Here is a 25,993-nt window from a genome sequence, read left to right as displayed (position 1 = left end):
CCCTGAATTCGTAGTTGCCTGGGTGGAAGTGTGAATAGCTTGGGCACCTCACTTTTGCTGGTGATGGAAATGGAGGCAGTCTCGTGGGGCTTAGCCTTTGATCTGTGGGGCCTGTGCTAACTCTGGGTAGTTAGTGTCAGAATTGGATTCCCGCTCAGTTGTTGGAGGATTGGTACCGAGAACACAGCATTTGGTGTCAGAGGAAAAGGAGAAAACCATACGGGCGGATATTTAGACTCACTCCTCTGGTTGTTGAATCAGTCCAGGCCCACAGTTGTGACTGTTAGCCTTCCTGCACCGCCCTGTAGATAGGCATGCTGGCCCTGACTCAGGAGACCAGGAGTCTCCTCCTACCCGCTGGGGGAGCCGTGGCCCTGAGAGGTGCTTCTGAGGTCTCCTGGGGGAGGGTAGTGCGCGGCCTTGGACAGCTACGCAGAGCTCCAGGAACCCTGCCAAGTGCTTTGCATTTATTAGCTTGTTGAGTCCTCATCAACCCTGAGAGAAAGGATTATTATTCTTATTTTATAATCGAGGAAGCTGAGACTCAGAGAGGTTAAGTAACTTGCTTAATATCACACAGCTAGTAAGTGGCAGGGCCAAGCATTGCTCAGGTCCACCCGACACCGGTTGCTTGGAGTCTGGGGGCAAGTGCTTTATGCCCTGAGAAGGGTTTCCTCAGGCAGGGCAGCTTTTGACATGTGTGCATGCATGGGTGTCTATTAGCTACTGGTAGTTGGGTGTTAAGTGGGGAAATGCTTTCACTAGCACATGCACAGGGAGATCTAATGCATTTTTAGATTTAGATTTATATCTAATGCATACAAGCTTTTTCCAGTTGCAGAATCTCTGCTTCTGGAGGACAATAACGGGGAGGCAATAACATTTCCCGGTTTTCTAAACAGCTTTCCCATAGGGACCCATTGGGATTGCTGGGAACACTCATCTATACCAGTGCTGTGTTATTTCATGGACTCATCTCTTCGCCACCTTTCCTCCTGCCTTCTGGATGGGGCCTCTGAGGGCCTCTCCCAGAGGATGACTGCCTCTCCCTTTTGCAATCTCCCTGGAAGCACTTTTGGACCATGCACCTGTTTCCCCATTAGAACTGACATAGATTCCTGCGAGAGGCGGCTGGAAATAGCCAGCTTGTCAGGGCAACATGCCGTGACCTCTCTACCGAGACTTTGGGGCACCGAGGAGAGCTGAGGGGTCTGAGGCGCAGACCGGAAGAGGCCCACTTCCTGCCCAAGCCGCAACCTCTGGGCTCAGAGAGCTCAGCACCCCAGGCCTTGTGCGCTCTTGTTCCCTTTGGCATAGGGATGATTCGGGGTGGGGTGGGGTGGTCGTCGTGGTCACGGCTGAGTCCCGGCAGCTGTGCTGGTAGCAGGCTTCCTGATGCCCTTTTCTGCCACGGAGCCATGTTTTCTGCGGGACCGTGTTGCACGAGCTTGCAGATGGGGCTGCTCGGAGAGTTCTTACATTTCTCCCAGGTGCTGGGGGAGGGAGGGGCTGGGTGCCTGGGGAATGTGACCATCTCCCAACGTCAGCATGAGCTGCCAGGGTGAGAAGTGCGTCCCACCTGAGGGCTATTTACCACGGAGAAGAGCCTTACCTGATGATAGGCTGTGGCGGCAAAGCCGACTGAAAACTTCATGGGGACGACGGCCACGCCTTTCTTCTTCCAATAATTCTGCTTGTTAAACTCTGCCGCGTGCACTCTTCTGCTGTGAAAGGAAGACTTGTCCAGACACTCGTTCCAACATCTTAGCAGGGGCTCAGGGCTGAATGCTTGTTTGTAGATGGTTTTATCAACTGTTTTGTACATGTTTTTCTCCCTAATCTGAAAGGGTGAGGAGTTGATAGTTATGGTAAGACAGAAAGTGACTGCAAAAGAGAGACTTGAAAAACTTCCAAATTAAAACACAAACTTCGGTGGGGAGAAGACAGGTGCTGCTTCTTTCTTTGAACAGCGTGTGCTTTTGCAAAAATAATGGGAGTCAGGGGCACCTGGGTGGCTCAGTCCATTAGGCGTCTGCCTTCAGCTTAGGTTATGATCCCAGGGTCCTGGATTTGAGCCCCACATTGGGCTCCCTGCTCAGCAGGCAGCCTGCTTCTCCCTCTCCCTCTGCTCTTCCCCTCCTCTCCTTGCCCCTCCCCTCCCCACTGAAAGAGGAGGGTAGTGGTAGGAACTGGTCCCTGGAGGGCAGCAGGATGGAGGGGCTGAGGGAAGCAGATACTCCTTTTTTCCTACAAGGTTCAGGGGAGGAAGAGTTGGTAGATTGTATAACAAAGCGAGGATGTATTATAATAACTGAAGATTTGTTCTGCTACAGAGGAATTGCATTGCAGCTGGTGACAAACAGCGGATCTACTCCAAGCTTTCCCATCGCCTCTGGAATGTGTGGCCAAATGTTTTTTAAAAATGTATTTGATAAAATTAAAAAAAATGTATTTGAATATGGGGTGTCATATGGAAGTCTGCAAGATTTGATAAAGAAGGAGAACCTACTGAGATATGCTCTGGAAGTCTTCATTCTCCCCATGTCCATCTAAGTAACACTGAATAATTGTCATTATGAGCAGTAACACTGGAATAATACTATCCAGTTTACGAAAACAAATGTTTTAACAAGTGCTAACTCATTTGATTTGTGCAGGAACTCTGTGTGGTGAGTCATATCATCCTTGTTTCACAGATAAGGAGACTGAGTCACAAAGAGGTTTCCTCTCCTTGCTGGAGCTGCTGGGTCTGCCTGCATTATCTTCCCATTATCTTCACTCATCATTCTTCAAGGCCTATCTTCCGTGTCATCTTCTCCAGAAAGTTCTTGCTGACTCTCCTCCCCTCAAGCCAAAGCGATGTCTTTCTTCTTTGTACTGGCAGAACATTCTATGTGACTTCTCTTAGAATATCTATGGTCTTCCTTGAATAATGTGTAGGTGTTCTCCTGTGTGTAGGGAGTACCCTGGCAGTCACAAACCTGGTGGTCCTCTCTGCTGAACTTTGGGGCCAAAGGGTTCAAAGGGCAATATTTAAGTGTGGCTTCTGGAGCAGAGGGACTATATTGGGGAAACAGGGAAAAGAAGTATAAAAAGTAGGCTAGGGTCTAATTGAAACGTCTGAGGGCTAGAAAGGTGTTATTAGTAATTATCTCAACTGCCAGTGGCTGCCTCTCTCTAGCCTAGCAACCTATCTATACTGGGCAACTTCTAGGATACTGTAAAATAATATATTTGGGAGGCATCTTTTGGTAGTAGATCTCTCAAAAATTTTCAAGTGTACTGGCAATTCCACTTCCATATATTTATCCTACAGATATATAATGCAGGGCAAAAATACATCTACATTTTGGTGTATCTGTACCAAGATGTTTCTTGCAACATTATTTTGGTAGCCATAAACGGGTAACAACATAAATGTGTATCAGAGAGGATTGGCTAAATAAATTATAGTAAGTCCCTATTATATAATACTGTTCAGTTATGAAAAAGCATGAAACGGATCATTCTAATGGAAGAGGAAGGTAGCCATGGCTTACTGTCAAGTAGAAAAGTATGATTTGCTTACCATGGTCCCATTTTGGTAAATAATTCTCTATGTTCATATATATGTGTGTGTGTGTGTGTGTGTGTGGGCGTATGAGTGTGCATGCGTTCGTGTGTGTGTATGTTACGTCAGTGTTGACCCATGTGTGTATGACTATAGAGGGCTGGAACACAGAACTATGAACAGTGGTTACTCTTGACCAATAAGGATGATGGGATGAAAAGGGGGATGTTCACTTTTTATTTTAACCACACCCTCAGTGTGGTTAGAATTGTAAAAAGAGTATTTTTGTACAAATTAGAAAAAAGAAAGAAACAGAAAGTTGTTTGCATAAGGAGGTAGGAAGATAGTGAAAAGTCATTTCTTCCAAGTAGCTCTGAATTTATCTCGAATTCTGAGCCAAGGCTAAGTTGAGCGGTTCTCCCAGGGTCTTTCCTTGGGTAGCTAGCACCCTAGCTCAGATGAGCCTTCACCAATCTTGGTTACAACCTTACCTTTTCTGGCGGAAGGCCACATTTGGCTGCCACAGCTGTGATGCAAGATTCTGTTACCAGGGTTCCTTGTGGGAAGCCAAATCCCCGAAAGGCTGTATTAGATGGTAGATGTGTCATGCATGCCCGGCCGCGGAACCTGAGGTTGCGGATTTTATATGCATTTTCCAGCTTTAATATAAGAAATTCTGTTACCTAAAGTGAAAGGAAGTATTAATATATATTGGCCAATACTTTTTTTTTTTCCCTGTAAAAGTCAAGTAAGGGTCTAACTGCTTGTGAAACTTGGGTAAGGACTTGAAGAAACATGCTCCATAAAGACTCATCTGGAAATTCTGTACTGGGGTCAGGATCCAGAATGATGCCGGTTTCTGAAGCACATACCAGCTCAGAGTCGTCCAGCATGCATCCTCCGTTAAGGAAGCACTCAATGTCCAGAGCTTTGATTCTCCCATTGTTCATGAACCCCACCTGTCACCAAATGAAGGACATTTTATGATCCGTTTAAAATTTACAAGCCAAGTTTAAGTCACAGCCCAGCTCTAGGATTGGGCAGGACTGAAAGCAGACAATGCTTCCCTTTGCTTGGCGGTGTGCCATACCTGGCCATCCCCTTGTTTTTCAGGGCTTACCTGACAAAGACTTCCTCTGATCAGACTTTGGAGGAGCTCTTCCTTTCCAGGAGTCCTTTCCTGGCTTCCCAGTCAGTAGGGAATTCCAAAGCCCTTGCTTGCCTGCTGGTGTAGAATTGCTACCCTCTCCTTCCTTGTTTCTGGAAGAGCCTCCTTCACTTTTTTTTTTTTTTTAAGGTTTTATTTATTTATTTGAGAGAGAGCGAGCACGTGTATGAGTGGGGATAAGGACAGAGGGAGAGGGAGAAGCAGACTCCCTGCTGAGCAAGGAGCCCCACGTAGGGCTTTTCCCGTGGGCTCATTCCCAGGACCCTCAGATCATGACCTGAGCTGAAGTCAGATGCTTAACTGACTGAGCCATTCAGTCACCCCACGTCTCCTTCACTTTTTACTACTTTTCCTTCTAATTTAGTCTGTAGTCTCTCTCTTTTGTGGAAAAGTCTCTGGAATTCCAGAGTGCGTGGGAATGAATCACAGAGCATCTCATTATGGGGAAGCCTTGGAAGCTGAGGCCTGGGGCACAGACACGAGAAGGGCTGCTCTCATTGTAGGGAGCTGCTCAAGTGCTTTGTGAAGAAGGGGGCACAGATGTGGGCTAGTGCTGCCGTTCCTACTGGGACTCAAAGAAGGACTTTGCGTTTTTCTGAAGCTGCCACTTCCCTCCTACCCACTTAGGCCTGTTGGTCTGCACAGCCCAGACTGAAAATCTCCCACTTCCTGTTGTAGCTCTACCAGAAAAGGATTGGCCCTGGTCCCTTTGCCTTTTTGGAAATGGGCACAACCATATGGCTCTTACCATCCATGGAGATGTTAGATAACAAGAGCACTTAGCACGTGTAGAAAAAGCCACAAATTCAGAATTTATGGTAATTTTGACAAATGCTAGGTTGAAGTTTATCCGTGACTTTTCATGAAGAAAGGATTGCTAAGCAAAACAATGTAATAAATAAGGTAGTAGAGAAAAATCTTAAACTGTTTATAAACTTTTCAAGAATTTCAGAAGAACCTCTTTCGCATAAACATTTTTATGCTAATTTACAAATAGCTCTGATGAAAAGAGCAAAACTTTGTTAGCTAGTTTTGAATGTGGATCTCTCTCTCTCTATACATACGCATACACACACGTCTCTCACACTAACATCTTACTATACTGGAAGTAAGACTGTATTTCTTTAAAAATAAAATAAAATTTGCGGGGAACCTGGATGGCTCAGTTGGTTAAGTGTCTGCCTTCGGCTCAGGTCATGATCCCAGGGTCCTGGGATTGAGCCCTGCATCTGTCTCCCTGCTCAGCTGGGAGCCTGCTTCTCTCTCTCCCCCTGTCTGCTGCTCCCCCTACTTGTGCTGTCTCTCTCTCTGTCAAATAAATAAATAAAATCTTTAGAAAATAAAGAATAAAATAAACTTTGGATTTTCCAAAGTCTATTTCCCTCATTTTAATTATATTTTATGTTACTATAATTACAAAAATATTTACAGTCTAGAATCTTCTTAATAAGTACTAGTACTAAAATAGTCGCATAAATGCAATATAAATAAAGCCTAATTTATAACTCAGGCCAGAACCAAAGAACTCCACAGCCACCATAACAAAGCACATAGCCATAATCCTAGAATGTGCCTCTACGCTGTACTTGGTGCTAGAAGATAATAATAGTTGTATTGATTTCTGTGCATTTGAAGGCAAATGAAAAATTTAATGGCCAACTGTGGTCTTTTCCTCCCTAATTATAAAAATCATTGATGCCAAGGGAAGAAAATAAATGGTGCTGTGGTATGGCTTTAGTAATCCAGGAAATATATTTTAGTAATCTAAATCATTAGACAATGACATCAGGTAGAGACTCTAACCATGTGTATGCTATAAGCAATTCCCAGATAAAACATCTTTGATAAAGAAATAGCACATTAGAACCATCCTAAAAACTCGGTCACAAATTTGAAAAGTACTGTTGTTGTCGATTAGATGTTACAGTATTTTTAATGCTGTTTACGCCATAGTTGTATAAAACACAATGAGCATGGTTTGAAACAATTTAAAATTATTTCATTAGTTAGTGGGGCTTTTTTTCCTATTTGCAAAGAACTTTTGTGATACTTTCATAACAACTTGGCAGAAACACTTATAAAAATGATTTTGTAGTTAAAATGGCAAAATTGTTTCCAAACATTTCAACTGCAAAATATTTTCTTCTTTTTTAAAAAAAGATTTTATTTGTTTTTTTTTTTTTTTTTAAAGATTTTATTTATTTATTTGACAGACAGAAATTACAAGTAGGCAGAGAGGCAGGCAGAGAGAGAGAGGAGGAAGCAGGCCCCCTGCTGAGCAGAGAGCCGGATGCGGGGCTCGATTCCAGGACCCTGGGATCATGACCCGAGTCGAAGGCAGAGGCTTTAACCCACTGAGCCACCCAGGCGCCCCAAGATTTTATTTGTTTGATAGAGAAAGTGAGCGAGAGAGACAGCACTCATGAGCGGGGGTGGCGGCAGGGGCCACAGGGAGAGGGAGAAGCAGGCTCTCCTCTGAGCAGGGAGCCTGATGTAGGGCTCGATCCCAGGATCATGATCCAGGATCATGACCTGCGCGGAGGGCAGATGTTAACTGACTGAGCCACCCAGGAGTCCCGACCACAAAATATTTTCATAGTCAGGAAGTTTTGGTATAACAAGTGCTTGTAGCTTCCTTCATTTTTTGTCTCTGAGGAACCACTAACGAAAGTCTTATTCCTTCAGTAATTTCTTTATCAATTGAAATTTTGTTTTTATCATTCAATTTCTTCACAATCTATACTAGATTTACTAAGAGTTCCCTATAAACTTTATGAATATTCAAATACATAGCATTTTCATTGAATATTTTAGGTAAGATTATTGTTTTTAAAATTTAGCAAAATCAAAATGATAAAACTACTCAGATAAGATGAGGTATTTTAATAATTTCATCTTTAATACTCACTTTATATTTTCCAAATAATGGGTGCCTTCCCCCAGTTATTAACATATCGTCTTCGCGATCAAGAACAAGACGGACAGGACGACCAGTTCTAAAGAAAACAAATCTTCGTGTATTCTCCCCCGATTCCACCCACCCACCCATCCATTCCCCTGTTCATCCATTTACCCATCTAGCTTCCGCCCACCCATTTCTTCATTCCCTCATCTAATTGTCTACCGCCCTCCCATCTGCCCACCTTTCTACGCATACATCCTTCATCCATCATCCCACCCATTTATCCAACCACTCATTTCACCGTCCAGTCGTCCCCTGTGTATTCCCTGAGTGCGTGCAGTGAGCTGGGCGCCGATCTGAATTGACATGTGGCCAAACAACACTGTCTCTGCAGCCTATGATTCAATGGCCGGAGATCTAGCTAAAGCAATATTGATGTCACACGCCAGTTAACTTGTGTGTGTGTGTGTTTTAAGATTTTATTTATGTATTTGTCAGAGAGAGAGAAAGGAGAGAGAGAGAGCACGAGCAGCAGGAGCAGCAGGCAGAGGGAGAAGCAGGCTCCCCACTGAGCAGGGAGCCGGATGCGGGGGCTCCATCCCAGGACCCTGGGATCATAAGCTGAGCTGAAGGCAGATGCTTAACCGACTGAGCCACCCAGGAGTCCCTAACGTGTGTTCCTACGGCTTCAGATTTGATGCTTGACCAGATCCAGCCATTTGGCATATCCCCACCACCAGCTACAAAAGAGAGGGAGTGAGAATAGATAAATGCAAACTTAGCAATACAACTGCAAAACCAAGGCCAAGCCCTTAGCCAGCTGGGTTAGCATCTTCATCTCTACCCACGAATGCTACTCTGTTGGCCAAGCTGGGCCCTCGGGTACTCGGAGCTTTAGCCTTGCTGTATCTCTAGGGCAATGGTTCCTGGACTCTTTGGAGTACAAAAGAATCATCTGGTGTGTTGGTGAAAATGCAGATTCCTGAGTCTTAGCACTAGGACCATCATTCAGTACATTAGGGAGGGGCCTAGAATTGGCATTTTTCTCAGTGATTTTTTTTTTTTTTAGGCTCTTATTTATTTATTTTACAGAGATCACAAGTAGGCAGAGAGGCAGGCAGAGACAGAGAGAAGGGGAAGCAGGCTCCCTGCTGAGCAGAGAGCCTGATGTGGGGCTCGATCTCAGGACCCTGGGATCATGACCTGAGCCAAAGGCAGAGGCTTTCACCCACTGAACCTCCCAGGCACCCTTCTCAGTGATTCTTATGCAGCTATTTTTAGGTACATGTTGAAAGCTACAATTCTGGCACAAAGTTTCCTGTTCTTTTTTTTCTTGTGTGTGTGTGTCTGGTTTTTGTTGTTGTTGTTGTTGTTGTAGTTTTTAATGGTGAAGTCTGCTTGGAGCATCAGTTAAATGGAAAGCTTCTGGGACTACCCCCTGGTGATTCTGATTTGATGGGTCTGGGATTTCTAGGAGCCTGGGCGAGTCTTATCAACAGTTTGGGAACTACTCTGGGAACTGCTAACTGCATGCCAGATGTGTGCGAAGGCAGGGCTGTAGCTTAAGGCACTGGTTCCCACCCTTGGCTGCACAGTGGCACCCCTGGGGTAATTTTAAATATGGTGATGCCGGACCTTCATGGGGCAGCCTAGGCACTGGGATTTAAGTGCTTCCGGGATGATCCTAAAGTGCGGTAATGCTCGAGAGGTCTTAAGGGCACAAAGCCTGGTAGGAGTATGATGAACTGATTATCCCTTGCTGGGTACTTGCGGGGTGCAAATAGAGAGGTTCATCATGGAGAGAACCGGACATGGGATTCAGATCTTGTGATCTTCCACCGCTCACTGCGGAACGAGGCACGCGGCTGAATGCTTTGGGAACTAGCTCTGAACTACACAGGCAAACTTCCATTTGTCAAAGGAAGCAGGACCTTTGAACTTTGTGGGCTGACTGGGCTCTGACAGTACTTTGTTACTACCAAGAAACAGCCACAGAAAATGAACAAGGAACAGAAAAGCCAGCAGCTTGAACAGCGTGGACAGCAAAGGAGCAAGCGTTGTGGCTGAGGTTAACCCGGGAACTTTCTTTGAGGATGTCATCTGTCATTAAGCAAACACTGACTAGCCAGCCCTTCCCAGGTGCAGAGAGGCAGAGGGTGGGAAGCTTTCTTTCCTCACTCCACCCTGTCTGCAGCTAGAGTAGGAAGGAAAAGTGGGGGAGGACCCACACCCATGGTGTTCCACTCGCCCAGGATACTTGTCCCACCCCTAAATGGGTCACTTTCCCTGAAGCTCAAGGACAGGGCAGCTGCAGCCTTGGAGCTGTTCAACTAATAATACCACTTCACCTTTTTTTTTTTTTTTTTTAAAGATTTTATTTATTTATTTGACAGAGAGAGAGATCACAAGTAGGCAGAGACGCAGGCAGAGAGAGAGGAGGAAGCAGGCTCCCTGCGGAGCAGAGAGCCCGATGCGGGGCCCGATCCCAGGACCCTGAGATCATGACCTGAGCCGAAGGCAGCGGCCCAATCCACTGAGCCACCCAGGCGCCCCGACCACTTCACCTTTTTATAGCAAGTTATCCTCTTTGCCGTCCTATGTACATTTGACTTTTCCAATAACACTAGGAGGGTGAGTATTGTATCTCTAATTACAAAGAAAGAGAGACAGGAGCCTGAATTGCCCAAGGACACTCAGGTGGTTATGACAGCAGTCCAAGTGACTCTCATTCCTCTGATTTATCCTTAGTTCGCACATTTTACCCCCTCCTGTATCCCCAAGCGCACTTACTTGACGGCGCCCACAGCTGCAATAGCTCCAAACACAGCTGGTCTTCCTACCTTCCCGCCGAACCCGCCGCCCACCCGTTTGACGTGACAGGTGATCCTGTTGATGGGGATGTTTAAAGTAGAGGACACTGTTTTCTGTAAAAGTGAGGTAATGGAAAAGTTTTTACGAGAAATGGCAAAGAAGCCTTTTGTTTTCTGAAACAACATTATAGCAATATTCAACCATACCTCCTGTCAGAAAAAACAACCACAAAAAACTAAGATAGTCTAAATCTGTCTTGCCGAGCTCTATTGAGTTCATAAACATCATTAATCTTAGAGAATAGCCTTTCCAGCTGAAAAATGGTGTTTTCCAGAAGGGAAACTGCCTGAGTCCGAGATTCCTGTCAGAAGCTGGAATCATGGCCAAATGCCTAGACCTGAAGTCCTGACAAGGTGAAAATCAGCAAACGCAGGACAACTTGCTAAAGAAGATGTTTGCAGCTAAAACTTAGGGCACTTTGCTACTGGGAAATGAAAATGTGCTATAAAGTGATATGTTCACTCCAAAGATTATCCATGGTGATTACTTTAGAGAAAAGTCATGTGCAGATGTAATTTAGCGTGGTTATCTAACGATAGAGCTCATGTAAGCATGCTGCAAATGAATGCACTCTTCAGATCTGAGTGACAGTGGCTGTTCTTTTTTTTTTTTAATTTGATTTATTTTATTTAGTTTTAATTCCAGTATAGTTAACATAATGTGTTATGTTAGTTTCAGGAGTGAAATATGGTAAGTCGACAATTCTGTACTTTACTCAGTGTTCATCATGGTAAGTGTGCTCTTAATCCCCTTCACCTCGACTTGTTTTATTTACCTGTCAAGACCAGAAAAAATTAAAGGTTCTGGTATCTTAGCTGCTCCACTGGTGTCCAGTACCTGGACATCAAGTTCCTACAGGTAGAATGGCTGCCAACTGTGAAGCTGTGGGGATCGAAGGCCGCGATGGAATTAGGAAGCTGGGAAGGTAAAGACGATCCCGGACCTCACCTGCACATGGGCTGGATCCTGCGTTGACCCATAAATGTCCAGTTCTTTGTCCTCGGCCTTCGGAATAACAAGCACTCTCTGTGTTTCCATATAAAAATGTTCCTGCCCTCCAACATGGACTTCTCCTGTTAAGTGCAAGGTAGGGAAATTCTTGAAAGTGTATGTTAGTTGGAAACTACCGTGTGGAGGAATTCAAAGGCGGGTAAGGTGTGGACCGACCAGAATGGATCTGTTTGGAATAAAGAGCTGATGGGTCAGGCATTTGTCCTGTGGCAGCTGAGGGCGATCTGTTTCCAAAACTGGACTGAGGGCGATCTGTTTCCAAAACTGGACAAGTTCAGACTGTCTGCTTCTGTTCCTCTGTCCTCGACTAATCAAAGCACTAGGGACTTTTCTTCTATATATTCTGTTGCTCCCCACCCCCCAACCTCTAAAGGCAACACACGTGTACACACACACACACACACACACACACACACACACACAAAATCTGAAAGGAAGAGATATAAGTGAAATTTGGCAAAGTGCTTAGTCTTTAGAGAATGCCCTTTCTGAGAGGAAATCACATTCTCTCTCTGTCTGCTTTGGAAGAGAATTGTGCAAAGATTCTGTTAAATATCCTGAGCTACAGAGGTGGGAAAGCATGTTCCTGCTTGGGATACAACTGGAAGGAGAAGCCTATAAAACTTGAAGATGAGTTGAATGTGAAGTTAAAGAAAGAGAGAAATCAATTATGACTTCTTAGATTTTGGGCCAAACTGGGTGAATGTTGTTCATCTTATCAAAATGGAGAAGAAAAACTATCTTTGTTGTTACCAATGTTGTGGTCGTTAGTTTTGCTGTTGCTTGTTTGCTTTAGTTTGATTTTCTTGTTTTGGAATGCATGGAGGAAGAAAATAAAAAAGGTCTCATTTGGGGAGAAATAAATCAATAAATAAATATCCTGTACAGCTTACCTTCAACAATCTGATCAACTTTTTCAAATGCCTCCTCGACATTTCCTTGTTCAAGTTTTTTTTCAGGGCATAGGAATGAGTTGTGCTTTATGGCATCCTAAATGATAGGCAAAATACCCAAGCCAATTAAAACAATTTTTTTTCTTCCAATGGCAATTTTTTTTCCTTAATCAAAGGCCAGTAAACTCCCCAAAATAGCCACGAAGGGTCATCAACAAAGGAAGTACTAGAGTCGTGAGCTCGTGGCAGAGACGAGATGGTTGTGAGAAGGCTGTCTTCCACACTGCAGGGAAGACTGACAAGAAGGATTAGGGAAACATCGAGAAATGAGATCTGGGAGTGCAGTGATGGTCCAGGACAATATCTACTCATTTCTCCTCTTCAGGGTGGGTGTCCAGGGAACAGCGATGGGTCTAACTGCAGTGGGGGTGAGGTTCTAGGCTCTCCCTCTATATGCTCTCCCTGAAGAAAAAGACTTGTGTGAGACTTCGGTAGCTCATGGACAAGAACCTCCAACTCAGGGATCTAAATTGCTGAGGCCAAGTGAAGGGAGACGACTCAAATCCTGACACATCTCTGGGGAAGAAAGCCCAGGAGACATGGTAGGAAGTATGTTCATTTCTTTGGGTTCATTTCTTGGCAAATCTCAGAAGGGCCTTTCTAGCCCTTTCTTCTGTCTTTTCTTTCTGACGATAGCGTGAACTGATTACACGTGAAGACTGAAGCTGTCCCACTCTGAGTCCCTGTGGATTCACCTACTGACAGCCCATCTCCACTGAGCCTATAGGCCCAGCGTGATTTTCCACACTTCCGAATGGCTCCTGATTCCCGCATTCTGACTCTCCAATAGCCTTCGAGTTCACCGGCTATCTTGCTCATTGTGATGATAATGAGAACAGCCAATATTAGTTGACTGCTTGCCTTGTGTCAAGCACCGCACAACACGCAGCGCACGTACACGCATTCTCACGTTAATTCCAGATGCAGAGACTGGGCCTGGAGAGCTTAAATACCTCTCCTAAAGTCATGCTGCAAATAAGGGACGGAAGCAGTGTTCAAGCCCCAGCTCGGCTCTCAGAAGCCTCTAGCCTGGTGACGAATACTTGATTTCTCCAAGCAGCAGAAAGTGCGTACCAGATAGTGGACTTTTTCACTTTCTGCTACGCCAAGATGTCAATGAGTCACCGAGTTCATGGGGAAGCACGTTTATTGCTATACTGGAAATGCAGCATGAGATCACGGAATCTTGTAACATGTCCTTTACTTAGTGAGGATTGAATGTGTGCTAGGCAGGGTGCGAAGTGCTTTCCACGTAGTAGCTCATTTGGTCTTGTAACACCTGGATGAAGTAGCTATTATTATTATCTCCATTTTACAGGGGAAGAAACCATGGCACCTTAACTCACCGAAGGTGACATGGTTATCGGGCGTTATCAGGGTTCAGATCTAGAGGTCTGGTTCTAGAACCTGTGCTTTTAGCCACTACCCTCCACTGTCTCTCATATATACAGTTATTGAAATGAATGGATGGATGAGTGAGTAAATATTGGTATGTATGATTATTTTGTTATCTACTTTCGTTCACAAAAGAAATTTTTAGCTGACTCTGTTCAGTCCCATTCTGAGAGAACACTAGATCTCTAACCATTCTAACCAGTCCCAGGATGTTTCATGGTTTTTCTTCTGGGTGTCATTTCCCCTTGAGAAAATGAGATTTCAAAAACTGATATTAGAATCCGAGTACAACCCAGGGATGGAGAGTGAGTCAAGAAAAAGTTCTGGACTTCTTGCAAACTTGGCAAAATGGGAATTTGGAACAGAATTCATTTGGTTTAGAAAAATCAAGAAACATGACCTTTTTAACACTTTGAATATTGAGCAAGTTGTACCTTTTAGGCACATTTTAAAAATGTCAAGTAATTCACTGGGCCTTTGAAAAAAATCTATTTTCTGTCACAAGTGCACAAATAAGAAAGCTTTTCGCAACTTAATTACTCTGAACTTGCTCTTTATTGAGTTAGAACCTCCCAATCCCAGTCTATATCTGAATTTTCTATTCTAACTTCATTATTTCTGCTTTGGAAATAGTATTTGCATTCCATCAGTTATACCCAAAAATAAAGTGTGTAAATTTCTGTGGAATTCCATCGTGAAAGTCACTCTGTTTTTGGGTCCCACCTTGAAAACATAATTGTTCTCAATATCCATTCTTCTCATCTTCCCCAATTTTTGGCGGATATGTAGTCATCCTGGCATAAAGCCTACATTTCCCAGCTCCCCTAGCAGGTAGGTGTGGCATCTGGCTAGGTGTTAACCAATGAGATACGGGAAGTGTCCTTAAAGGGAGGGGATATTCCTTTCTTCATCCTCTCACTCTCTCTGCTGTCTGGAATGTGGACTTAATGGCCAAAGCTTCAGCAGCCATTGTGGACCAAAGTGCGATCTGGAGTACAGAAACCAGGCAGCAACTAGATAGAAGGAGCCCAGATCCCTCACATTTAGAACCCCACATAAGCCCTGGATGGACCACTTCTAGATTTTCTGAATGTGAAAGAGAAAGAAACTTCAATGCTTGGTGTGTCGTTGTCCCCTCATTTCTTACAGCCAATGCTAATTTCAATTCATATAAGTCCTACCTTCCAGAGAAAGCTGATTTTTCCAGAACAAGTCAGTGACAAGAAAACGTTAGAATTAGTCTTTCATTAAGAAATTTACAAAGGTGGGTGCCTGGGTGGCTCAGTCAGTTAAGCATTTGCCTTCAGCTCAGGTCCTAATCTCAGGGAACTGGGATCCGGCCCCTGCTCAGTGAGGGGTCCGCTTCTCCCTCCACCCCTCTCCATGCACGTGCTCTCACTCTCTCTCTCAAATGAATAAATAAAATATTAAAAAAATTAAAAAAAAAAGAAATTTACAAAGGTGCTTTTGATTCTACACCCTTACAGGAAAGAAGCCAGCCAGCCCTGCTTACGCTGATGGTGAAGATTACGGGCTCCAGATCTTCGTAGGTGATCTTTATCTTTTCAGCTGCGCTCTTTGCTTGTACATCGGTCTCTGCAACCACAGCACAGACGATGTGGCCCACGCAGAGCACCTGCGGAAGGTACGGGCACGAAGCAGGTAGAAGAACATCTGTAGAAACCGTCGTTCCCCCCCCTGGCTGGTGTCTTCGTTCTCATTGTTTAGCAACAATAACCATACTGGAGGTCACGTCCAAACACATGTGCTTGGCTAACAAAAATTTCAATTAAAAAAAGAATTTAACTATTACAGATGATTCCATTGGCCATTTTACTCAATGAATGTCAGCCCCCGAGGGGGTGTGAGATTGGCTGTGACCTGAATCTGCTGTGTCCTCTGTCACGTGTCATTTCATGGTATCATTTATCATTTTAGAGTTTAAAGATAAGGAAAGTGTTTTTTGTGCAAAGTGATTCCTGCCAGGAGCTATACTGTGTCCCCTCCTTCTTCCCAAACTTGAATGTCGAAGCCCTGAATCTCCAATGTGGTGGTATTTGGAGACAGGGCCGCTAGAGGGGTAATTAAATGTAAGTGAGGTCGTCAGGGTAGCGCTCCAGTCCAATATGACTGATGTTCTTACAAGAAGAGAAAGGATACCAGGGAGGCTCACCCACAGACAGAGGTCGTGTGGGGACACAGTGGGAGGATGCCCGCTCGCAAAGCAAGAAAAGAGGCCTCAGGAGGAACCAAACCTGCCAGTGCCTTGATCTCGAGGGATCAGCCACCAGAACTGTGAGAAGATAAATTTCTGGTTTTTTCTAAGTGACCCAGTCTGTGGTATTTTGTAATGGCCTACTGAGCAGATAATATAGCCCTTAAGCAACAGCTGACCTCTTCGTCTGGAGTGCAACCAAGAGAACAGTGATTCGTTTCATGGCTGAGGGAGAAACCGTCTGTGTGACTCACGGAGATGTGACGAAACTAGCTAACCCTTACCGAGAGCCTGCGGGTGCCAAGCACTGTTATAAGTGTTTCACATGCATGAACTCATTTAAATCTCACAACGACACCATGGGGTTGGTGCTATGATGAGTCCCATTTTACAGATAATGATACCCAAAGGCACACAGGTAGTGAGGGTAGAACAGCAACCAAGGTAGCCTGGTTCCAAAAGCAGGTATTCAGCGAAAGGTTGTAGAATTGAACTAAAAGGTCAAAGAGGCAAGAGCACCTTCATCAAAAATGGCAGGTGTAAGAGTCAGTGGGGGTGTGGGTGTGTATGTGGGGTTGGTCCAGGAAGGGAGGAAGTCAGTATAAATAACAGGGAGTAGCTGTATTTCTTGTACTCTCCTTTCTAGTTCTTTCTAGGGTATTCTTTCCGGATACAGTCAGGTCCTACATTTACTCTTCAGGCCAGGGTCAATTGAGCACACTGTGGGAAGGCTAGGACTCGCTTCTCTGCAATAAATGTCCTTTTTACGATGTAATTGCTAAGCCTGTCTGAATAAAAATGTGAGGTGTAGAGAGAAGGTGTAAAAATTGGCACTTCTATCGCCCAATGGGTGGGGATGGGAGGTGGCTGAAAACCAGCTGAGGGGCTTCCTTGGTGGAAGGAAGTCACCTGAGAAGGCACGTTCTGTACCTCATCTACAGCCATCAACTTGTCCTCCTCAGTCCCGTTGGTGCCTGGAATGTCCTCAGCTGTTACCACATCAACCACCCCGGGTAGTTCAAGGGCTTCAGACCAATCAATTGATCTGAAAAAAGATAAATATTTAAGAAATAGAAATCAGCAAACTCTGAAGGCCCTAGACCTGGGAGGGATAGAACATTGTTGAAAATCAAAATATATAACCACTGGTCCAGCTTAGGTCCTGACCAATAAGAGCTGACCTGCCTCAGGATCCAGGAGCCCCCTGCTGGGTCAGGGTAACCCTTCAGCTGCTGGAGGGGAGCAGGAGTTGGGGCCCGTGTGGCTGTGGCAAGGACCTTCTTAGGAAGTTTAGGACAGTGGGCATTTACCATTCAGAAATGCAGTATTTCAGGGTTTTATCACCGGCTGGGTATCGCCCTACCCAGAGTTACTCCTGGGAGCCGTGCCTGGGGCTCCAGCAGAGAGCTGAGGAGTTATGAGGTTAAAACAGAAGCAAGGAGCCCATAACCACTGTTTTTGTTCTCTATTTCTTAATGGTCATTTCCAGATCCCCTCTGCTCCTCCTCCCGGGGATGGTGACCTTTTCTTTATTCTCTCAATTTTAGGTTCCATGGGTTCAGAACACTGCGGAACAGGCAAATTCTTCTGTGGGAAACTGCAGGTGTGCTTTTACAAGTTTTTTTTTTGAAAGTTTCCCCTTTACTTACATGATTTTTGCATGGGCTCTGGTGCTCGTCACCAAAACCATGAAAAGCTCTCTATCCACCATCGGAATGTCATCACAAAATACGGCTTCACCTGTCGCATGTTTAAGACCTGAGAGGTGCATGACGGGGCGTCCCACTGGGTCCTGGAGGGCCTGGCGAGAATCCACACTCTGCAGACGGAGATGAGAGTTGCCCTGGGAAACTCGAAGCTCCAGAAGTGGTCTGGCCAATTACCAACACTCCCGATTCAGGATTAAGAAATCAGTCACCCTCAGGCAACAAACCCTGGTGTAGGTCAGATGATAAATGGGACAATTTGATGGTGTAACTAGGCGGGGGAATTGTCCCGTCAGTTATGTTGTAATGCCGACCTTTTCGCAGAATTGTGAAATAGGTGAAAGGGTGCCCCAGCTTTTCCTTTTGGCATCTTCTTTTTCCGAGTCCTTCCCTGGACTTTTTCTGCAATTCAGAGGGTCTCCCTGTCTGCCTTCTTACCTTTCTCATGACCAAACTGTTCACAGCTGAAGCAATCATGATAATGAAGCCTAAAGTGATAAAAATCCTGATGGTGGGGGACCAAAATCAAAGCCAAAAGCTTGAGGGCCAACTTGAATGGGGCTTGGGGTAGGGGAGAGGGGAGGAGAGCCAATGGCAGTAGAGTCCCCCCGGATCCGGACCAAGGTGCCTTGGCTTTCCCCGCAAGTGGCCCAAAAACATCACTGGGAGGATAAGGGAGATGGAGAAAGGGTTTGCTCTGGAAGTCTTCTCAGGGACGGTCTGTGTGTAGATGGGGTGGAGGGAGGGGCTGGGTGCTAGCAGAGAATAATAGATACTTTCTAAATTGTCCTTCAAGGAGGGGGTGCGGTTCACGTACCGGCAGGGCTCTTGTTTCACTGACTGCAGATCAGACCTTGGCAATCAGGGCTGGAGGCTGAACCTTGCTACTGTCTTGCTCAATCCTCCCCCCACACTTGGCTTGGGCGCTCTTCAAACAAATGCCCAAAAACATCAGTCGGAGGAGATCATCAATTATTAGGTGGTCAAGCCATTCCAGGGTGGCTCAGCCTCAAGTGTGTATAGTGGTAGCTCAGGCCTGATCCTAGATTCAGTGTCTCCCTGACTTGGCTCAAGCAAAGGGCAACAGACCAGCAAAAACAAGAAGGTCAGAATTATAAATCTCAACGCTGATGAGCTTGCTTTGTTCACATAGCTATAGCTTATCTCTTAGTTTCTAGCTTTCTATTAAATTAGACTCACTGACCTGGTACCTCTGTACTCCCTGCGGTCCTGTGATGGGGAAATCTTCTAGAGCACTTAGGAACCGGTCTGAAATTTCAGGATAATGATGCCCGTCCTGAGAGACAATTCAAAACAATAAAGATGAACTGATTAGTCTGCGATTAAACTGGGCTTTGATGTGTGTGAAAATGACTCGGCTAAAGCATCTGAGAAATTACAAGGTCAGGGCAGCCTGGAGGACCACAGTCCACAGCACCTCCCAGGATCTCCCCTTGTATGAAGGCATTTTGCCCTCCCTCCCTTTCCACATAAGGAGGAACTGGACTGATCTCAGACTGGTCCTCAAGTCACCCTGAGGCTGGAGAGGCCTGTCAGAGAGCTGAGTAAAAGCAGGAGAAGCAAGCAAATCGGGGGCTGGCTCAGCTAGCCCAGAATGAGCCGGAGTTCACCGTACACAAAAGAGCCCACATCCCGATGGCTTTTCGCAGCAACGCAGCAGTAAAACTGGGAAGGCTCTCGGGTTTCTGAAACATACCAACTGTCTTGACTCGGAAAGGAATGGCAGCGATGATTGGCCTGGTGAATGCGGCTGGCGGGCGTCTACTCTGAGTACATGGAAACGGGACACTGGGGGTGACGTGAGGAGTGTCGGGTGGGGGTGGCTGGAAACAGGGCTACAACGTAGGGGGAGAGTTACAGTCATAGGGAAGGAAGGAGAGAGTGCTTAACTTAGTCCAGAAGTTTCCAATTAGAAATTCTAGGAAGTAGCCACTTAAATAGTTGCATACAAATAAATTTTCATATTTTTTTGAAGAATAAAATTTTATAAAATTTTATCTGACATTTTATATTGAATATAAACCTTCAGAAGAGGTGAACCTAATCTCTAATGCCATGAAGCAGATCAGAGGTTGTCTGGGGACAGGGCTGGGAGGATTGACTACAAAGGAGCCAAAAGGTACTTTTGGGGATGATGAAAATGCTCTATACCTTGTTTGAGGAGGCTACGTGGGTTTGCACATTTAAACTCACCGAGTTGAAATAGGTGCATTTTATTATATGTAATTATACGTCAGTAAAGCTGAATTGAAAAGAAAAAGAAATTGTCCACTCGAGGCAGGGCACACAGCGAACGTCTGTGAAATGCAGACAGCCTGGCGTGCCGAACCTCAGATAGTAGCCCTCCAGGGCTGAACGCCTGATGGAGGGAAGGCTGGGAATGGACAAGGCCTGACTCAGAGCAGGTGACAGGTAATGGCCCGGGCTGCCCACAAGACAGGTTGCAAAAAGAGCAGAAAAGCTGGGAGCTTTTGGCTGTAAGGAGCACAGGCATGCCGGACACTCACAGACATAAACTTCGCCAGCTTCTTCAGTGCCTGCAGAACTTCCAGGTAGAATTTGAAGAAGAAACTGACCACCAGAGACCTCTTGAATTCCACTTTCCCCCCTGGAGCCCCGCCTGGGAGGGAGACTTCTTCCAGAAGCAGCCGGCAGGCTTCCTCCAGCATCGGCTCATTCCAGGGCCTGGTGGGGTTGGAGGCAGGGAAGGGACGAGCTTAAGGCAGGTTTCAATTGCACAGCATGCACTAGATATTGGACAGTGACAGTTTAGAGAACCCCAGGTCTCCTTTTACGAGTTGGAAGGGAACTTAGAAATCACCTAGCCAAGCCCTTCAGGAAAATCCAGGCACCGAGTGACCTGAGAGTCATGGCAGAGTGAGGACGGGACCGTTTCACTGTGACATGAACCAAGCACGTCTGAGAGCCAGACCATGCTGGGACCCGGCATTAAACAAACAGCCCATTGGGGACAATTCCATTGGGAACTAGACAGGCCTTTATCGAGGAAGAAATCACGTGTACCCAAGCGGCAGCCATCAGTGACCTTGGACACCAGCTGGTGTGGGTTAGCTGGAGTGCGGGTGTGTGTGTGAGGGCTGCGGCTGAATGTGGTCTCAGGCCAGTTTTGTTATATCCCTCACCCAAGGAGTGGTCCCTCGCTAATCAAAGTCAAGTTTGATTTATTGGCAAAATTACCAAGAGAACAGGCAGTGGTTCTACAGATAGGAATTTCCATCTTCCCAGGGCTGTTAACAACATTGACCAGAGCCAGATTTCCACTTTTTTTTTTTTTTTTACATTAAGTTTCACCTTTGGGGTGCAGGGTTTGCTGCTTACCTCCCCATGAGCTGCTCGCAGGACTTCTGTGCGCTGATCGTCGTCGCCCCAACCCCTCCATAGGAGACGCTCAGGTCCTCAATGGTGTCTGTGCCTTCCCTGAGGAGGACTCGCATGCCAGCAGTCACATCGGCTAAGGCATTTTGCTGGCACTGAGCCTGTCGGAAGGCTGACACAAATTCCCACTGCGGAGACAAGAACCATTTGGGGTCGTTTGACATGTCAAAGCTAAGAGCATGGTTTCTGCTTCTTGGTGCCACTAGTTCATCACTTAGACTCAATCCAAGGGAACACTAAAGTCATTTGGCACAATCAGAGGACAAGTTGGGGGCCTTCTCATTCAAAGTAAGAATGGCGTCCTCCAAAGGCCCATACCCCGTGCCCAATACCCTTGAGGAACGGGGATCACTGTACACTTTTCCTGAGGCCAAGATGCCGGGATCATGTCTGTGTGCTCTGTTTCCAGGGGCTCTTCCCTCTAGTCTCCAGATGCTTCTGTCTTCATGAGGTGGAGGAGCCCTCCCAGCACAGGCTCTTTCGCACGCAATTTGCTTACAGTGTGAAAGAGACCCACCACAGTTCTCAGTTTGTAGAAACGACTGCGTTTCCACTTTGCAAAAGTCACAAAGAAGTCGACTAGAACTTTCTAACAATGGACTACGGAATCCTGTATCAGGAACAAGAGTCAGGAGGGCGATGTCTGCCCCACTGGGCTCTTTGGGACGGTGACTGTGGGTGTTTTGACGCGGAGTTAATGGTGATGACCTGTGTCTCAAGTGTGTTTCCATCTGTGGGGCCACTGAGGGTGCTGTGTTAGAGTCGGCCTGGTTTTCTGTCTGGGGACTTTACACAGATGCACACTTGACTAGAACACATCTCAAAGTTTCCACTGCCAAGGAAAAATAAATGAAGGTGACACATGGCTGGAAACATGACTTAATGTAAGACTTCCTGCATAGCCAAGCTGACTCCTGGCTTTTGATCATTGTGTGTGCGTGCGTGCGTGTGTGTGTGTGTATGGGCTGAATCGCCTCTCTCTGGGAAGACTGTCCTCTTGGATTCAGGTACAGTTTTGGGGAGAGACACGGAACATGGAGTGAGGAGCCACAGCCAGCTGGTGGTCACGTCAACCCCAGATAGCCCGTGTTCGCAAACATCCGGAGGCCCTTGTGTTCCTAGGAGCTGTTGGACTTAGTTGCAGTGGGAGTTGGGGAGGCTCAGCCCCAGCGTCCGCCTCTTTGTGGGTCAGGCAGAGGAGCTCATTCTGTAACTGGGAGCTTTAATTTCCGCCTCCCGGAGTCGATCTGTAGATGCAAAGGGGTGTGGAAGCGCAGGCGCCTGCCCTCGGTGGGCCCCACTCCACAGCTGAAACAACAGCCCCAAACCCACAGACCAGAGCTGCTCGCCCAAGGGTGTCTGAGGGCTTTGGCGCTGGGCCAGCCCGTAGTGGACAGGAAACAGGTTTTCGGGGCAGAGTTATTTTTCTTCCATCTGTTTGCAGATTTCTAACGATGCCTGCATTCGGGTATGAAAAGGGAAAAAACAACTCACAAACGCCACCAGCAGAATTCTTACCTTTCGCGAGTGAGGGATGTACACAGATTCCAAAATTTCCTCCGGCTTAAGGTCTGCACTTGCCAACCCGGCAAGAAAATGCTCATTTAGAGGAATCTGCCGTGTACCTTCTGTTGAAGAAAATGATATTTCTTCTCAGCTGCAACAAGGAATGCCCGAGTATTCTGTACTCTGATATGTCAGTGGCAAAGCAGAGAAGGTCACCTTCCTTTGCCCCGAGTGAGGCAGCGGTCAGTGGGCAGGACAGTCCAGGGCTCCCCTGTCCCCCTGCCCAGGGAGGGAGGCAGTGGCTGCTCTGTGCTCGTGTGCCCTGGGCGCTGGGGCTCTGGCCCCCTCCCAGGCCAGTCCAGCAGAGGCTGGTTGACTAACCAAACTCGTTCAGCGCTGTGACCAAGGGAAGGGTTTAGCTTCCGCAGAAACAGGGATCATCTCCACTACTGGCAGAGCTCAAATCTTCGCATTTGCTTTTTGTGCTTGCTGCTGCTGCTGGATACCTACACTCTTAAAAGCAATTCAGGAAACCCCCTTTCTGCCCAACTGTTACAATGTGGCAGTCAGAGCCACACCCCCTGTTATAAAAGTGGTTTGTGGCTCCATGGCGGTGGGTTCTGTTCCTGAGGAAAGCAGTGAGATGCTGCTTGGAATGTAGGGGTGGTCCCGAAGGAGGCAGGGGCGCCCCAAAGGAGCCCCTGCTGACCCTTGCTGGCCTGTCCTGCTGCTGGGTCGGCGAGCTCATCCACCAGCCTTGCCAGAGTGGGCTGAGCTCAGGGTGGACGTGGCTTGGGCGAATCCGGAAAATGCAGACCTTAAGCCAAAGGTGACGACCAGCAGCCAGTAGAAGAACACCACTGCACTACGAGTCCTGCGACTCCTAATGCAGCAGAGGGCTCCGCGTGGGGGCCAGGCTGTCCTCGCTATCCTGATGCTCCAGAGTCTTGGCTTTGTCTTTCCTAGTCTTTGGGGGTCAGGCTGGGGTTGTCTTGGGCCACAGGCGGGGAGGACTCAGGAGAGTGGCTGACAGGGCGAGGCCACGGTCAGGCATCTTGGCTCCTCCCTCCTGGGCAGGCCCCCTGCCAAGCTGAATAGGGGCACAAGAGTTTTCCTCTACCCCCCCCCCCCCCCACTTAGGGATGGGCTCATATTATGGCCAACAAACCCCGTGGGAGGGTTACAGTCGCCTGTGATGTAATTCCTGGTCAGACACACCCCCCAAAGTTCATGCGGGGAGCAGACTGTGATAGCTTCCCTGCGTCCCATCGCCCACAGGAGGGGTAAAGGACTGGCAGGCCAAGTGGGAAGGACAGAAGGAGTGGGCATCTGATGGGTTGTGGGGAGGGGCGGGGAGGAGCGATCACAGGGAGCAGCAGAGGCCTCCGGGAGGCAGCCTGTTGCAGACAATGGTCCCCACCCCGTGTCTTTCTCTGCAGGTGACCTCAGCGGGGCAGCTGGATGGACGAGCCAGGCTGTGCCGAAGCTGTCGGCACAGCCTGGTGCACAGGACCCAGTGAAGGGGCATGTGGCATCCCTGGAGAAGCGGCGGCACAGAGGGAGAGGAACGTTTCCAGAGACCGGGGTAGTTTTGCACAGAACAGCCCCAAGGGAACGGTGTTCCCTACCAGCATGCAAACTTTGTCATTCCCTTCCTCCTGTCCCCAGAGGGCCCGTGGTGTGGGCAGTGTGTCCTCCCTAGACTCTGGCTTCACACCCAGCACCTGAGCCGGGTGGGCATGAAGAGGAGGAGGGAGCGGTCCTCAGGCAGCAGACAGCCTTCCGCTCAGTCGTCACACACCGCCCGCTGTCACAGGCTGCAGTAGGGCGGGTGTGGCGCGGGTGTGCATGCGGAGCCAGCAGGCGGCACCAGCCGCTCCCTAGCCTCCGTGTGCCTTCCTCCGGAGCCCGAATTCCCCACGCTGGATCAAGAGCCGGAGAGCAGGGCTTTCACTTACAGCCGTTCCCTAAAAAGACGGAAAATCCTAGGCGCAGTTCAGAAAGTTCTGGGCTAGCTTACCTTCTGATATCACATTGAGGGTAGCATTGCCCACAGCCAAAACTGGATTCAGATCCGAATAGAAGTGCCGGCTTATAATGTGTCCCCCTAAGGACTAAGAAGAGATAGTTAGAGCCTTGGTCATTCTATCCCTCAGATCCTAAGCCCCACAAGCATCTGCTTAAGTTCCTCTCACAGTGAAAGTGTCCCAAGGAGTCTTGGTCTTGTTGGCAGAGGGACTCCTTTCCGACCGTCTGGGGGGCCGCTCCCGCCCACTTTTTTGGATCCGGAGAGGAGCGGACGGTAACTATCACTCACATGGCATTCCGTCCGTTCTCTCTCTTCACACTCACACTCACTTCTCTCAACGGCCCAGTGAAACTGATGCCATTATCCCCATTTTCCAGATGGAGACGCTGGGGCACAGAGGAGTTATGAAAGTTGAGTCCCGTCTCCCAGCTAGGAAGGGGCGGGACTGGGATTCAAAGCCAAGTGGCCCATTGGGAACCAGCCCCTGTTCAGCCCTGGCTGCAGCACAGGCGGCTGGGATACGGGCTACAGAGCTGCTGTCCCACATCTAACACTGCCTCCGTCAAGGCCAGACCCCCCGTGGCTGTGCTGGCGCCCCGGGCTCCCACACCACTGAGGGAGAGTGGCCCTTTTCCTCTTCTGGGATCTGGGGAGTCTATAGCATCTCAGAACTTGGGAGAGAAATTCAACTTAATATTCTCCTCCCCACACAGTGATGGCACCTCCGGCGACCATCTTGGGTGGCTGCAGTCGGCGCTGGACCATTGGTGAGGACAGGGAACCCCATTCCTCTAGGAACAGCTTGAAGTTCAAGTTCTTGTTTCCACGGAGCTGAATTTACCTCCCTGGATTTTCCCTATCAGGCATACTTCTACCCTCTGGGACCGTATGAAGTAAATCACATCTCTCCTCATGAGTCTGTACAGATTTGAAGGCAGTGCTCACCCTTCCTCTGGCTGTCCCAGGCCCCACCATTCCTCTGTCTGATGTGGTTTCCAGCCCTGCACTCTCCTGCCATCCTCTCCTCACCAGGCTGCAGGTGTTACTCACAGTTCTTGGCAGGAGGAATCCCTGGAAGAGCTTTTTCAAAGGAAATATGTCCTTCCTTGAGTCCCCATATCCCAAGGATTTCTCACATACCATTTGGGGGTATGTAGCAGAGGGAACACGCCTATCTTGAAAACCCATGTCTCTTCTGTTTTTTCTGAGGTCAGAAACAGCCCGACTTTAAAGCGTGGCTCTCAGATCTGAGCATTATTCTCTAGCTGTG

At 47.3% G+C, this 25,993-nt stretch overlaps 1 protein-coding gene across 1 annotated transcript in view; it reads right to left on the bottom strand.

The window, feature by feature from the left end:
* LOC123950789 (aldehyde oxidase 2) overlaps nucleotides 1-25,993 on the bottom strand; it is an 80,401-nt gene that overhangs the window by 30,017 nt on the left and 24,391 nt on the right. Inside the window, exons 12-26 of the mRNA XM_046019211.1 lie at nucleotides 24,715-24,808; nucleotides 22,707-22,816; nucleotides 21,132-21,316; nucleotides 20,300-20,477; nucleotides 18,976-19,068; nucleotides 17,715-17,884; nucleotides 16,996-17,110; nucleotides 15,364-15,486; nucleotides 12,396-12,492; nucleotides 11,440-11,564; nucleotides 10,411-10,544; nucleotides 7,627-7,714; nucleotides 4,423-4,509; nucleotides 4,042-4,233; nucleotides 1,613-1,840 (exon numbers count right to left, since the gene is read on the bottom strand). Of these exons, the coding sequence (XP_045875167.1) occupies nucleotides 1,613-1,840; nucleotides 4,042-4,233; nucleotides 4,423-4,509; nucleotides 7,627-7,714; nucleotides 10,411-10,544; nucleotides 11,440-11,564; nucleotides 12,396-12,492; nucleotides 15,364-15,486; nucleotides 16,996-17,110; nucleotides 17,715-17,884; nucleotides 18,976-19,068; nucleotides 20,300-20,477; nucleotides 21,132-21,316; nucleotides 22,707-22,816; nucleotides 24,715-24,808 (2,019 nt within the window). The remainder of the gene's footprint in view (nucleotides 1-1,612; nucleotides 1,841-4,041; nucleotides 4,234-4,422; nucleotides 4,510-7,626; nucleotides 7,715-10,410; nucleotides 10,545-11,439; nucleotides 11,565-12,395; nucleotides 12,493-15,363; nucleotides 15,487-16,995; nucleotides 17,111-17,714; nucleotides 17,885-18,975; nucleotides 19,069-20,299; nucleotides 20,478-21,131; nucleotides 21,317-22,706; nucleotides 22,817-24,714; nucleotides 24,809-25,993) is intronic.

This window comes from Meles meles, chromosome 9, assembly GCF_922984935.1.
Source record: "Meles meles chromosome 9, mMelMel3.1 paternal haplotype, whole genome shotgun sequence".
Lineage (NCBI taxonomy): Eukaryota > Metazoa > Chordata > Mammalia > Carnivora > Mustelidae > Meles > Meles meles.
Note: the sequence above shows the minus strand (reverse complement) of the source record. Positions and strands in the feature narration are given on the sequence as shown.